General features: G+C 68.2%; 2 protein-coding genes across 3 annotated transcripts; one reads left to right on the plus strand and one right to left on the minus strand.

Moving 5' to 3' along the window:
• The first annotated feature begins 438 nt into the window (after positions 1–438).
• On the plus strand, positions 439–5,139 carry LOC141736920 (uncharacterized). The gene is made up of 5 exons (XM_074571569.1): positions 439–513; positions 1,507–2,056; positions 2,360–2,954; positions 3,081–4,037; positions 4,141–5,139. The coding sequence occupies exons 1-4, from the start codon at positions 452–454 to the stop codon at positions 3,446–3,448; spliced, it is 1,575 nt and encodes a 524-aa protein (XP_074427670.1). The 5' UTR covers positions 439–451; the 3' UTR covers positions 3,449–4,037; positions 4,141–5,139.
• LOC141736919 (inosine-5'-monophosphate dehydrogenase 1a-like) lies at positions 5,126–13,467 on the minus strand. 2 transcript variants are annotated; one of them, XM_074571566.1, is made up of 5 exons: positions 13,308–13,467; positions 11,749–11,892; positions 11,547–11,629; positions 6,023–6,039; positions 5,126–5,712 (listed from the first exon to the last, which is right to left on the minus strand). In XM_074571566.1, the coding sequence occupies exons 1-5, from the start codon at positions 13,448–13,450 to the stop codon at positions 5,410–5,412; spliced, it is 690 nt and encodes a 229-aa protein (XP_074427667.1). In that variant the 5' UTR covers positions 13,451–13,467; the 3' UTR covers positions 5,126–5,409. The 2 variants fall into 2 exon arrangements, with proteins under 2 accessions (XP_074427667.1, XP_074427668.1); XM_074571567.1 differs by lacking the exon at positions 6,023–6,039 and having other exon boundaries at positions 5,534–5,712.
• Positions 13,468–13,622: the final 155 nt, after the last annotated feature.

Genomic DNA, 13,622 nt, shown 5'->3' on the forward strand with positions numbered 1-13,622 from the left:
ACTGGCACCCACTGCCCCCCCCCAAGCACCCACTGAGACCCCCCCCCGGCACCCATCACCGGCCCCCCCCCCCCCCCCCAGTATCCACAGGGACACCCCCCCCACCCCCCCCGACCACCCCCCCGGGACCCCCCGGCACCCACAGGAACCCCCCCGGGACCCCCCCGGCACCCAGCGACCCTCCCCGGGACCCACCCCGGCACCTTCTGGCACCCCCTGACACCCCCCCGGCCCCCACTGGGACACCCCCTCCCCCCCCCGGGACCCCCCCAGGATCCCCCCAGCACCCATCACCGGCCCCCACTGGGACACCCCCCCCCCCCGGCACCTCCCGTCTCCTCCCGCCCCCCCTCTGCCCCCCCCAGACACCCCCCGGCTCCTCCCCCCCCCGTCCGTGTCCCCCCCCCCCCCACATATGGACCCCCCCCAACATCTGGACCCCCCCCCGCACATGGACCTCCCCCCACATCTGGACCCCCTGACCGACCTGCCCCCCCCCGACTGTGACCCCGGGTGAGCGCTGGGGGGGCACAAGGGGGGCCGGGGGGGTCCCCAAGCACCTGCGGGACGCGGGGGGGGCACTTGGGGGGGGGGGTCCGAACGGCCCCACGGCGGGGCGGGGGGGGGCAGCAGGTCCTGGGGCAGCGGGGGGGGGGCAGACCCTGCCCGGGGGGGGGGGTGTCCCACATTTTGGGGGGGGTGTCCCAATTTTGGGGGGGGGTGTCCCACATTTAGGGGCTGTCCCACATTTGGGGGGGGGGTCTTATACTGGGGGGGGGTGTCCCATACTGGGGGGGGGTGTCCCACTTTTGGGGGGGTCCCACGTTTGGGGGGGGGGTTGCCCATCAGTTGGGGGGAGATTCCCACATTTGGGGGGATTCCACGTTTAGAGGGGGGTCCTATATTTTGAGGGGGGGGTCCCACATTGGGGGAGGGGGGTCCCACTTTTGGGGGGGTGTCCCCCATTTGGGGGGAGATTCCCACATTTTGGGGGGGGTGGGTGTGTCCCGCATTGGGGGGGGGGGGTTGTCCCTCATCTGGGGGTGTCCCACTTTTTTTGGGGGGGGGTCCCATATAGGGGAGGGGTCCCATATTTGGGGGGGGCTGTCCCACTCTTTTGGAGGGGGGGTCCCACATTTGGGGTGCGTCCCGCTTTTTTTGGGGGGGGGGTGTCCCATATTTGGGGGGGGGTGTCCCACTCTTTTGGAGGGGGGTCCCACTTTTTTGGGGGGGGGGTGTCCCACATTTGGGGTGTGTCCCGCTTTTTTTGGGGGGGGGTTCCCATATTTGAGGGGGGGGGGTTGTGCCACATTTTGGGGGCGGGGGGGTGTCCCACATTGCCGGGGGGGGGGGGGTGTCCCACTTTTGGGGCTGTCCCACCTTGGGGGATGTGGGGGGGGGGGGGGAGGATATCCCTCATTTTGGGGGTGTCCACCATTTATTGGGGGGGGGTCCCGCCCCCTAACCCCTCCCCACCCCCCAACCCTGCCCTTCCCCCCCCCCCAGGGAGGATGCCTGGCAGCACTGTGCCCCCCCCCAGCTGCCCCCCGTCACGGTGACGTCCATCTCGGGGACCATGCGCCTGTACAGCAGCGCCGGAGTGGGGGGGTCCCCCCCGGCCCCCCCCGGCAAACCCCTGCTGCTGCTGCTGCCCTGGCTGGGGGCGCGGGGGGGGGCGCTGGCGCGGTACCTGGCCCTCTACCTGCCCCACGGCGTGGACGTGCTGGTGGTGGGGACCACGGCGTGGCACGTCCTGTGGCCGCGGCACGGCCGGCGGCTGGCCCAGAGGCTGCTGCGGCTGCTGGAGCCGGGGGGGGACGGCGGGGGGGAGGACGGGGGAGAGGGCGACGGGGGTGGCGGAGGCAGGGGGTGGGATGGTGGTGGGGTCGGTGGTGGAGGCGGTGGTGGAGATAGCGGTCGTGGCGGTGGAGTGGGAGGTGGTGGTGATGGCGGGGGTGGCACCAGTGGAGTTGGTGGTGGCACTGGTGGAGTTGGTGGTGGCACTGGTGGTGGTGGTGGTGGCGGCACTGGTGGAGTTGGTGGTGGCACTGGTGGAGTTGGTGGTGGCACTGGTGGTGGGGGTGGTGGTGGTGGTGGCGGCACTGGTGGAGTTGGTGGTGGTAGTGGTGGCACTGGTGGTGGTGGTGGTGGTGTTAAACATGGTGGTGGCACTGGTGGTGGTGGTGGTGGTGATGGTGGTAGTAAAGATGGGGAAGAGAGGGGTCAGGATGGTGGGGTTGAAGGTGGTGGTGACGGTGGTGGCACTGGTGGTGGTGGTGGTGGTGTTAAACATGGTGGTGGCACTGGTGGTGGCACTGGTGGAGTTGGTGGTGGTGGTGGTGGTGTTAAACGTGGTGGCACTGGTGGCGATGGTGGTGGTAAAGATGGGGGAGGGAGCGGTCAGGATGGTGGGGTTGAAGGTGGTGGCGACGGTGGTGGTGGCACTGGTGGTGACGGTGGCACTGGTGGAGGCGGCGGTGGTGGAGGTGTTAAAGATGGCGGGGGCGCCAGCGGTGGCACTGGTGGTGACGGTGGTGGAGATGGGGGAGACAGTGGTCGCGATGGTGGCGTTGAAGGCGGTGGTGGTGGTGGTGGTGGCACTGGTGGTGCTGGTGGCAGCGGTGGAGGCAACGGTGGTGGCGCTGGTGGCCCTGGTGCCACCGGTGTCGATGGTGGCCCTGGTGCCGATGGCGGCGGCGGCGACAGCCATGGAGGTGGCGGCGGCGGCGGCATCGGTGGCATCGGAGGCGGTGACGGAGGTGGTGGCGGCGGCGGCGGTGGCCTGGCCGCCCGCCCGCTGCTGGTCCACGCCATCTCCGCCGGCGCCTACACCTTCGCCCAGCTGCTGCTGCTCCTGCGCCAGCGCCCCCGGCAGTGCCAGCGCCTGGCGCCGCGCTTCCGCGGCGTCGTCTACGACAGCCTGGTCACCGGCGGCTTCGCGGACATGGCGCGGGGTGAGTGTGCCCGGCCTCGGCCGGGGGGGGACGGGACGGGACGGGACGGGGGTGACACCGGGCCGGGGGTGGAAAGCCAAGGCGACCCCCGCCGGCCCCGCCACCGACGCCGCTCTCTGCCCGCAGGCCTCGCCGGCGCGGCGGGCGCCCCGTCCCTGCGGCTGGCGGCGTTCGCCGGCGCCCGCCTCTACCTGGGGCTGGCGGGGCCCTGGGTGGGGGGGGAGCTGGAGAGGGCGAGGGGGGCTTTCGCCCGCCCCCCCTTGCGTTGCCCCCTCCTCCTTTTCTACAGCCTGGACGACGGGCTGAGCCCCCCGGCCGCCCTGCGGGCGCTGCTGCGGGGATGGCGGGCGCAGGGCATCCGCGCCCACGCCCGGGGCTGGCCCCGCTCCCCCCACGCCGCCCACCTGCGCCGACACCCCCGGGAGTACCGGGGGGCCCTGCTGGCCTTCCTCCGCTCCCTGGACGGGCCCCCCCCGCCCAAGGCCAGGCTCTAAGGCGGGGGGCGGGGGGGACGGGACGGGGAAGGGGGGGACGCGGGGACACGGTGGCACCCGTGCCCGCAGCCCGGCTGGGTGCTGAGTTGGGGGGGGGGCGGCGGGCAGAGCTGTGGTGGGGGCTCAAGGGGGTGTCTGGGGTGTGAGGAGCCATGGCCACGGCGTGCCAGGCTGCGCCCAAGGTGACAAGGCTGTGCCATGGTGGGCCAGGCTGTGCCAACCCGTGCCACGGCGTGTGAGGACATGCCCAGGGTGACAAGGCTGTGCCACGGCGTGCCGGGACGTGCCCACGGGGTGCAAGGACGTGCCCATGGCATGCAAGGCTGTGCCCAAGGTGACAAGGCTGTGCCATGGTGGACCAGGCGGTGCCAACCAGTGCCACGGCATGCAAGGACGTGCCCACGGCACGCAGGGCTGTGCCCAAGGTGACAAGGCTGTCCCCATGGCGGGCCAGGCTGTGCCACGGCGTGCCAGGACGTGCCCACGGGGTGCAAGGACATGCCCACGGCGTGCCAGGCTGTGCCACGGTGTGCCAACCCGTGCCACAGCGTGCAAGGAGGTGCCCACGGCACGCAAGGCTGTGCCCAAGGTGACAAGGCTGTCCCCACGGTGTGCCAGGCTGTGCCACGGCGTGCCAACCCATGCCATGGGGTGCAAGGACATGCCCATGGTGTTGCCAGGCTGTGCCCAAGGTGACAAGGCTGTGCCATGGTGGACCAGGCGGTGCCAACCAGTGCCACGGCGTGCAAGGACGTGCCCACGGCACGCAAGGCTGTGCCCAAGGTGACAAGGCTGTGCCAGGCTGTGCCAAGCAGTGCCACGGTGTGCAAGGACGTGCCCACGGCGTGCCAGGCTGTGCCCAGGGTGACAAGGCTGTCCCCACGGTGTGCCAGGCTGTGCCACGGTGTGCAAGGACATGCCCATGGTGGGCCAGGCTGTGCCAGGCTGTGCCAACCAGTGCCACGGCGTGCAAGGATGCGCAAGGACGTGCCCACGGCACGCAAGGCTGTGCCCAAGGTGACAAGGCTGTGCCATGGTGTGCCAGGCTGTGCCACGGCGTGCCAGGATGTGCCCACGGGGCGCAAGGACGTGCCCATGGTGTTGCCAGGCTGCGCCCAAGGTGACAAGGCTGTGCCACGGTGTGCCATGGTGTGCCAGGCTGTGCCAACCTGTGCCACGGCGTGCAAGGACATGCCCACGGCACGCAAGGCTGTGCCCAGGGTGACAAGGCTGTCCCCATGGCGTGCCAGGCTGTGCCACGGCGTGCCAACCCGTGCCGCGGCGTGCAAGGACATGTCCATGGTGTGCCAGGCTGCACCCAAGGTGACAAGGCTGTGCCATGGTGGGCCAGGCTGTGCCAACCCGTGCCACGGCGTGCAAGGACGTGCCCACGGCACGCAAGGCTGTGCCCAGGGTGACAAGGCTGTCCCCACGGCGTGCCAGGCTGTGCCACGGCGTGCCAGGACGTGCCCACGGGGCGCAAGGCCATGCCCACGGTGTGCCAGGCCCTGCCGTGGTGTGCCACCCTGTGCCACCCGCCCTGCCACGCTGCGCCCCCCCCTCCATGCCATCATGTGCCACCCCGGTGCCACAGCGTGTCACCCCCCTGCCGTGGTATGCCCCCTCCCCCCCCAGCCCCCCCGGTGCCCCCCCGGTGCCGGTGCCAGGCCGGGGCGCTGCCGATGCTCCATGACTTTATTTATTAATACCTGGATCCAGCGCGGTGCCCCCCCCCACGGGCACCCCCCGGGATGGGGGGGGGGGCGGGGGGGGTGTCCCCGCTGCTGCCCCCGGGGTCACCCCAGCCTGGGGGGGGCACGGGGGGGGGGGGGCACAGGAGGCAGCACCTCCCCCCCCCCTCCCCAGCAGGGAGCCCTGGGGAGGGTTCGGGGGGGGTCAGTCCCTTCCGTGCCCCCCCAGCAGTGGGGTGCAATGGGGGGGGGGGGGGCAAGCAGCGGGTGCTACGTCCTACCCACCTCTACAGGGTGCCCCCCCCCGCCCCCCCCCAAGAAGCCCCCGCGGTGCCGGTAAGGGGCGGGGGGGGCAGTGGGGGGGGGGTCCCCCAGCACCCCTCTGGGCGAGGGGGGGCCGCGGAGGAGGGGGGGGGGGGGGGCTGGCCGGGGGGGGTCCCGCCCGCGGTGCAGGGCCAGCCCCGGCGCGGCACTAGCGGTGGGGGGGCGGGGGGGGGGCCGGGGGGGGCCCCGGGGGGCCCGGCCGGGGGGGCCCAGCCCACGGCCCCTCCTCAGTACAGCCGCTTCTCGTAACTGTGGGGCAGAACGGGGGGGTGGGGGTGGGGGGGGTGGGGGTGTGTGTGTCAGTGGTGGGGGGGGGACACACACACGACACCCCCAGACCCCACTTTCCCCCCCCCGACCCCGGCTGCCGCCGGCACCACGTCAGATCCTGGCTGGGAAACGGGGGGTGCCCCCCCACCCCGCCCCCCCCAGCACCCCCAATCTCCATCCAGGGGGTGGGGGGGCTGTGCCCCCCCCCCCCCCCCCTCACAGCTCTCCCCCCGCCCTGGCCCCCCCTCCCCCCGCTGTTGCTGGGGGGGGGTCCCCAGCCGGTACTTACGTGGCAGAACCGTAACGCTACGGCGGCGGCGTGGGCAGGAAAGAGAGAGAAGGGCACAGGGTCACCCCGGCCTGGCACGGCCCCCCCGGACCCCCCCGACACACCAGCCGGCACCACCCGGCACCGGCACCCGCTGGCACCGACACGCTGCTCGACCGGGTCTCACGGCACCGGCACCAGCCGGCACTGGGGTCATCCAACACCGCGCTCCAGCTGAGCCAGCCGGCACCGGCACCGGCACCAAACCTCCTGGCACCGGCACCAGCCGGCACCATCCGGCACCGGCACCATCCAACACCACACTCCAGCTGAGCCATCCGGCACCAGCACCAGCACCAAGCCTCCTGGCACCGGCACCAGCCGGCACCGGCACCATGCTCCAGCTGAGCCATCCATCACCAGCACCATCTGCTACCAGCACCAAACCTCCTGGCACCGGCACCATCCGGCACTGGCACCATCCGACACCATGCTCCAGCTGAGCCATCCGGCACCAGCACCGGCACCGAGTCTCCTGGCACTGGCACCAGCCGGCACCGGCACCATCTGGCACTGGCACCGGCACCATGCTCCAGCTGAGCCATTCGGCACCGGCACCACGCTCCCATGGAGCCTCCTGGCACCAGCACCGGTGCCGTGCTCTGGCCAAGCCGCCCGGCACCGGCACCGCGCTCCAGCCGGCCATCGGCACCATGCTCCGACCCTGCGAGCTGGCGCCGGCACCGTGCTCTGACCGAGCCTCCTGGCACCGGCACCGTGCCATGACCGAGCCACCTGGCACCCGTAAGGCACCCTGACCCGGCCAGCTGGCCACCAGCACCAGGCTCCCGGCACCGAGGTCCAGCCGAGCCACCCGGCACCGGCACCGCTGAGGCAGACGCCAGGCAGGTGCCGCGGTCCCGCGGGTGCCGGTGAGGACGTGCCACCCCGAAACGATGCCCGGCTTCACCCCGAGCGGTGCCGGCAGCACCACGACAGCCCGGGCCTGACCCGGCCTGGGCTGGTCATGGCTCATGGAGAGCGTGGCCAAGGCGGCCAACTGGCATCCTGGCCAGTAGAGCAGCTGAGCAACCGGTCAGCTAACCAGTACCCTGGCCAAAGAACCAGCTAGCTAACTAGCTAACCAACCAGCATCCCAACCAGCTAACCAGCCAGCCAACCAGCGTCTCAATCAGTCGACCAACCACAACCAACCATCATCCTGGTCAGCCAACCAGCACCTCAACCAGCCAACCAACATCTTGGCCAACGTGGCAACCAACCGCAGCCAACCAGTACCTCAACCAGTCAACCAGCATCTCAACCAGTTGACCAGCCACACCCAACCATCATCCTGGTCAGCCAACCAGTGCCTCAACCAGTTGACCAACCGCAGCCAACCAGCATCTCAACGAACCAACCAGCATCTCAACCAGTTGACCAACCAACCACCATCTTAACCAGCTGACCGACCAACCAACCAACCAACCAGCATCTCAACCCATTGACCAACCAACCAACCACCATCTCAACCAGTTGACCAACCACAGCCAACCAGCATCCTGGTCAGCCAACCAGCACCTCAACCAGCCAGTTGACCAGCATCTCAACCAGCCAACCAGCATCTTGGCCAGCGTGGCAACTGACCACAGTCGACCAGCACCTCAACCAGCCAGTTGACCAGCATCTCAACCAACCAGCCGGCACCTCAACCAGCCAACCAACATCTTGGCCAATGTGGCAACCAACCACAGCCAACCAGCATCTTAACCAGCCGACCAACCAAACAACCAGCATCTCAAACAACCAACCAGCACCTCAACCAGCACCCCAACCAACCAACCAACCAGCATCTCAACCAGTTGACCAACCGACCAACCAGCACCTCAACCAGCCAACCAGTAACTCAACCAGCACCCCAACCAATGAACCAGCCTCTCACACAACCAACCAGCACCTCAACCAGTTGACCAACCAACCAACCAGCATCTCAACCAGCACCCCAACCAACCAACCAACCAACGAGCATCTCAACCAGTTGACCAACCACAACCAACCAGCATCTTGGTCAGCCAACCAGCACCTCAACCAGCCAACCAACATCTTGGCCAACGTGGCAACCAACCGCAGCCAACCAGTACCTCAACCAGTCAACCAGCATCTCAACCAGTTGACTAACCAACCAACCAGCACCTTAAACAACTAACCAACCAGCATCTCAACCCATTGACCAACTAACCAGCATCTCAACCAGTTGACCAACCACAACCAACCAGCATCTTGGTCAGCCAACCACCACCTCAACCAGCCAACCAACACCTTGGCCAACGTGGCAACCAACCGCAGCCAACCAGTACCTCAACCAGTCAACCAGCATCTCAACCAGTTGACCAACCAACCAACCAACCAGCATCTCAACCAGTTGACCAACCACAACCAACCAGCACCCCAACCAACCAACCAGTACCTCAACCAGTCAACCAGCATCTCAACCAGTTGACCAACCAACCAACCAGCACCTCAACCCATTGACCAACCAACCAACCAACCAGCATCTCAACCAGCCAACCAACATCTTGGCCAATGTGGCAACCAACCACAGCCAACCAGCATCTCAACCAGTTGACCAACCAACCAACCAACCAGCATCTCAACCAGTTGACCAACCACAACCAACCAGCACCCCAACCAACCAACCAGTACCTCAACCAGTCAACCAGCATCTCAACCAGTTGACCAACCAACCAACCAGCACCTCAACCCATTGACCAACCAACCAACCAACCAGCATCTCAACCAGCCAACCAACATCTTGGCCAATGTGGCAACCAACCACAGCCAACCAGCATCTCAACCAGTTGACCGACCAACCAACGAACCAACCAGCTCCTCAACCAGCCAACCAGTATCTTGGCCAATGTGGCAACCAACCACAGCCAACCAGTACCTCAACCAGTCAACCAGCATCTCAACCAGTTGACCAACCACAACCAACCAGCACCCCAACCAACCAACCAGCACCTCAACCAGCCAACCAGCATCTTAACCAGTTGACCAACCAACCAACCAGCACCTCAACCCATTGACCAACCAACCAACCAACCAGCATCTTGGTCAGCCAACCAACATCTTAGCCAACGTGGCAACGAACCGCAGCCAACCAGCACCTCAACCGGCCAACCAGCATCTCAACCAGTTGACCAACCAACCAACCAACCAACCAGCACCTCAACCCATTGACCAACCAACCAACCAACCAGCATCTCAACCAGCCAACCAACATCTTGGCCAATGTGGCAACCAACCACAGCCAACCAGCATCTCAACCAGTTGACCAACCAACCAACCAACCAGCATCTCAACCAGTTGACCAACCACAACCAACCAGCACCCCAACCAACCAACCAGTACCTCAACCAGTCAACCAGCATCTCAACCAGTTGACCAACCAACCAACCAGCACCTCAACCCATTGACCAACCAACCAACAACCAGCATCTCAACCAGCCAACCAACATCTTGGCCAATGTGGCAACCAACCACAGCCAACCAGCATCTCAACCAGTTGACCGACCAACCAACGAACCAACCAGCTCCTCAACCAGCCAACCAGTATCTTGGCCAATGTGGCAACCAACCACAGCCAACCAGTACCTCAACCAGTCAACCAGCATCTCAACCAGTTGACCAACCACAACCAACCAGCACCCCAACCAACCAACCAGCACCTCAACCAGCCAACCAGCATCTTAACCAGTTGACCAACCAACCAACCAGCACATCAACCCATTGACCAACCAACCAACCAACCAGCATCTCAACCAGCCAACCAACATCTTGGCCAACGTGGCAACCAACCGCAGCCAACCAGCACCTCAACCAGCCAACCAGCATCTCAACCAGTTGACCGACCAACCAACGAACCAACCAGCTCCTCAACCAGCCAACCAACGTCTTGGCCAACGTGGCAACCAACCGCAGCCAACCAGCACCTCAACCAGTTGACCGACCAACCAACCAGCAGCCCCGCCGGCCGGCCAACCAGCAACTGGCCACAAGCCCCCCGCCAACTGGCCACCCAACCATCTCCGCCAGCCACAGGAAGCCCCGCCCCCTCGCACAAGCCCCGCCTCCCCACGCGCCCCTCCCCCCCCCGGTGCTGCAGCATCTCGCGGGGGGGGGGGCCCGAGATGAAGCCCCCGGTTCTGGCGGGTGACACCGAGGCGGGGGGTGACACCGGGGGGGTGGGATGTTGGGGGGCTGGGGGCGCCCCACGGGTGCTTCCCCCCCCCCCCCCCAAGTGTGGGCCCCCCCCCCCCGGGGGTGAATTAAAGCAACTGCTGCACCCTGCCCGCACCCGAGTGTCACTGGGGGGGGACGGGGACAATGGGGACACACGGCACTGCCCCACACATGGGGGGCTCCCCCGGGTGCGACACCCCCCCCAACAGCCCCCAGGCTTTGCCCTGACCCCCCCCATGTCCCTGACCCCCCCCATGTCACAGACACCCTCCCGCCCCGCCATGTCCCAGACCCCCCCTGTGTCTCAGACCCCCCCCGGGTCCCCAACCCCCCGGTGTCCCAGACACCACCCCCCCCTCCGTGTCCCGGAGCCCCCCCCCCCCCATGTCCCTGATCCCCCCCGGGTGTCCCAGAGCCCCCCCCGTGTCCCTGACCCCCCCCTCCAGGCTGCTCCCCCCGTCCCAGTCTGCACCAGCACCCCCAGCATGGGGGTGTCCCCACCGTGCCACAGCCCGGGGGGGGGACACCCACAGCCGGTGTTGGGGGGGGGGGTCGGCTGAGAGCTCCCCCGATCAGCGCGTCCGGCCCCCCCACACAAGGTGGGGGGGGGGGTTCTGGGACCCCCAATACTCTGCACTGGGGCAATGGGGGGCATCCGACACCCCCCCGATGCCCCACACTGGGACAATGGGGGGGCCTGCCCCCCCAGTAACTGGCTCTGGGGCAATGGGGGGGGGTGCTGGGACCCCCAATACCTGGGCACCCCCCCATACCCCAAACTGGGGCCATGGGGTACCCGACCCCCCCCCACTGCACCCAGCACTGGGGTAACCGGGCGCCCCCCCCCCCCAAATTGAGAGTGGGGCAACTTGGTGCCCCCCCCCCCCCCCCACCATACCCAGCACTGGGGCAACTGGGCGCCCCCCCCCAACTTGTCAAGGGGGCAACTGGGTGCCCCCCCCACCCCCATACCCATCACTGGGGTAACTGGGCGCCCCCCCCCCCAACTTGTCAAGGGGGCAACTGGGTGCCCCCCCACCCCCATACCCAGCACTGGGGTAACTGGGCGCCCCCCCCCCCAAATTGACAGTGGGGCAACTGGGCGCCCCCATAAACTTATCACTGGACTTACTGGGTGCCCCCCCCCCACCCCCCCCCCCACCCCCAACCTCCACCGTGCCCTGGGGGGTGGGGGGGGAGGCGGGGGGGGGGGCACACGAGCCGGATCTGACGTGGTGCTTTACCGCAGCCTTTCCCCACCCCCCCCCACCCCCCCAATATCCCCCCCCCCCCCCCAACTTACGAGTGGAGCCCGTGGACCCCCCCTCGATCTGCGCCGCCATCGTCCTCTTCTCGAACTTCAGCTCCCCCGAGTACATCATGGACCTGGTGTGGGGCCGGGGGGGGGGGGGGGGGGGATGGAGGAGGGTAGGGGGGGGGGTGTCAGCGTGGCCGGGTGACACCCCCCCCCCCCCCCCCCAAAAAAAAAAAACCCCAACCCCCACCGGAGGGCGGAGAGGCTCCTGGCGCCCATGTCCTGGCAGCCGTGTTGGATCCCGGCGATCAAATAAGGGACGAATTTGTGGATGGAGCCTTTGTCCTGCACCGAGCCCGACACCCCCTGCGCCACCTTCACCGCGTCGCCCTCGCTGGGGGGGGCACACACACACACAGAGCTGTGAGACAGCCCCCCCCCGCCTCCCCAGGGTGGGCACCAGGGTGGGGGTGTGGGGGGGTGAGAGCTGAGAGACCCCCCCCGGGATGGGCACCAGGATGGGTGCTGGAGGGGGGGGACGACGGATGTGAGACCCCCCCCCCCAAGATGGGGACCAGGATGGGCTCAGGGGAGAGTTATGGCCCTGGGACCCCCAGGGTGGGCACCAGGATGGGTGCTGGAGGGGGGGACGATGGATGTGAGACCCCCCCCCCAGGGTGGGGACCAGGACGGGGTCAGGGGGGAGTTATGGCCGTGGGACCCCCGGGGTGGGCACCAGGATGGGTGCTGGAGGGGGGGGGACGACAGATGTGAGACCCCCCCCCAGGGTGGGCACCAGTATTGGGGGGTGGGGGGGAATTATGGCCCTGGGACCCCCAGGGTGGGCACCAGGATGGGTGCTGGGGGGGGGGGGACGACGACAGATGTGAGACCCCCCCCCAAGGTGGGCACCAGTACTGGGGGGCGGGGGGATGAGAACTGTGAGACACCCCCCCCCAAGATGGGCACCAGGACGGGGTCAGGGGGGAGTTATGACCGTGGGACCCCCAGGGTGGGCACTAGGATGGGTGCTGGAGGGGGGGGACGACAGATGTGAGACCCTCCCCAAGGTGGGCACCAGTACTGGGGGGCGGGGGGGCGAGAACTGTGAGACCCCCCCCCCAGGATGGGCACCAGGACGGGGTCAGGGGGGAGTTCTGGCCGTGGGACCCCCGGGGTGGGCACTAGGATGGATGAAGGGGGTGTGAGAGCTGTGAGACCCCCCCCAGGATGGGCACCAGGATGGGGTCAGGAGGGAGTTCTGGCTGTGGGACCCCCGGGGTGGGCACCAGGGTGGGGGTGTGGGGGGGCGAGAACTGTGAGACCCCCCCCAGGATGGGCACCAGGACGGGCTCAGGGGGGAGTTCTGACCGTGGGACCCCCGGGGTGGGGCTCTAGGATGGGTGCTGGAGGGGGGGGACGACAGATGTGAGACACCCCCCCCCAGGGTGGGCACCAGTATTGGGGGGCGGGGAGGAATTATGGCCCTGGGAACCCCCAGGATGGGCACCAGGACGGGTGCAGGAGGGAGTTCTGGCCCTGGGACCCCCGGGGTGGGCACTAGGATGGATGAAGGGAGGGTGAGAGCTGTGAGACCCCCCCCCAGGATGGGCACCAGGATGGGTCAGGGGGGGGTTCTGGCCCTGGGACCCCCGGGGTGGGCACCGGGATGGATGCGGTGGGGGGGGGGGGTGATGTCCGTGGCCCCGCGCCCTACGGCGGGCGCTCGGTGGGGGGGGTGGGGGGGGTGGTGTGTGTGTGGGGGGGTGCTGCCCTCGCCCCCCCCCCCCCCCCTCCCCCGGCCCCCACCTGAAGTAGCGTTTCTGGCTGCCGCCGCCCTGCTCCATGGCGTCCAGCGAGCCCATGCCGCGGTACTGCTTCAGCCGCACCCCCTCCGAGAAGAAAAACTCCCCCGGCGCCTCCGTGGTGGCCGCCAGCAGCGACCCCAGCATCACTGCGGGGGGGTGGGGGGGGGGGGACACACACACGCTCACGCACGCGCTCACGCACACACACACGCATCCTCCCCCCCCACCGCACCCCCCGACACAGCTTCTCCCCCCCGCGCTGGGCACCGCTGGTGGGACCTGCTCGATTGGGGGGGGGGGGTGCGGGGGGGGTGTG

This window comes from Larus michahellis, unplaced genomic scaffold (assembly GCF_964199755.1).
Source record: "Larus michahellis unplaced genomic scaffold, bLarMic1.1 SCAFFOLD_574, whole genome shotgun sequence".
In the NCBI taxonomy this organism is placed as follows: Eukaryota; Metazoa; Chordata; class Aves; order Charadriiformes; family Laridae; genus Larus; species Larus michahellis.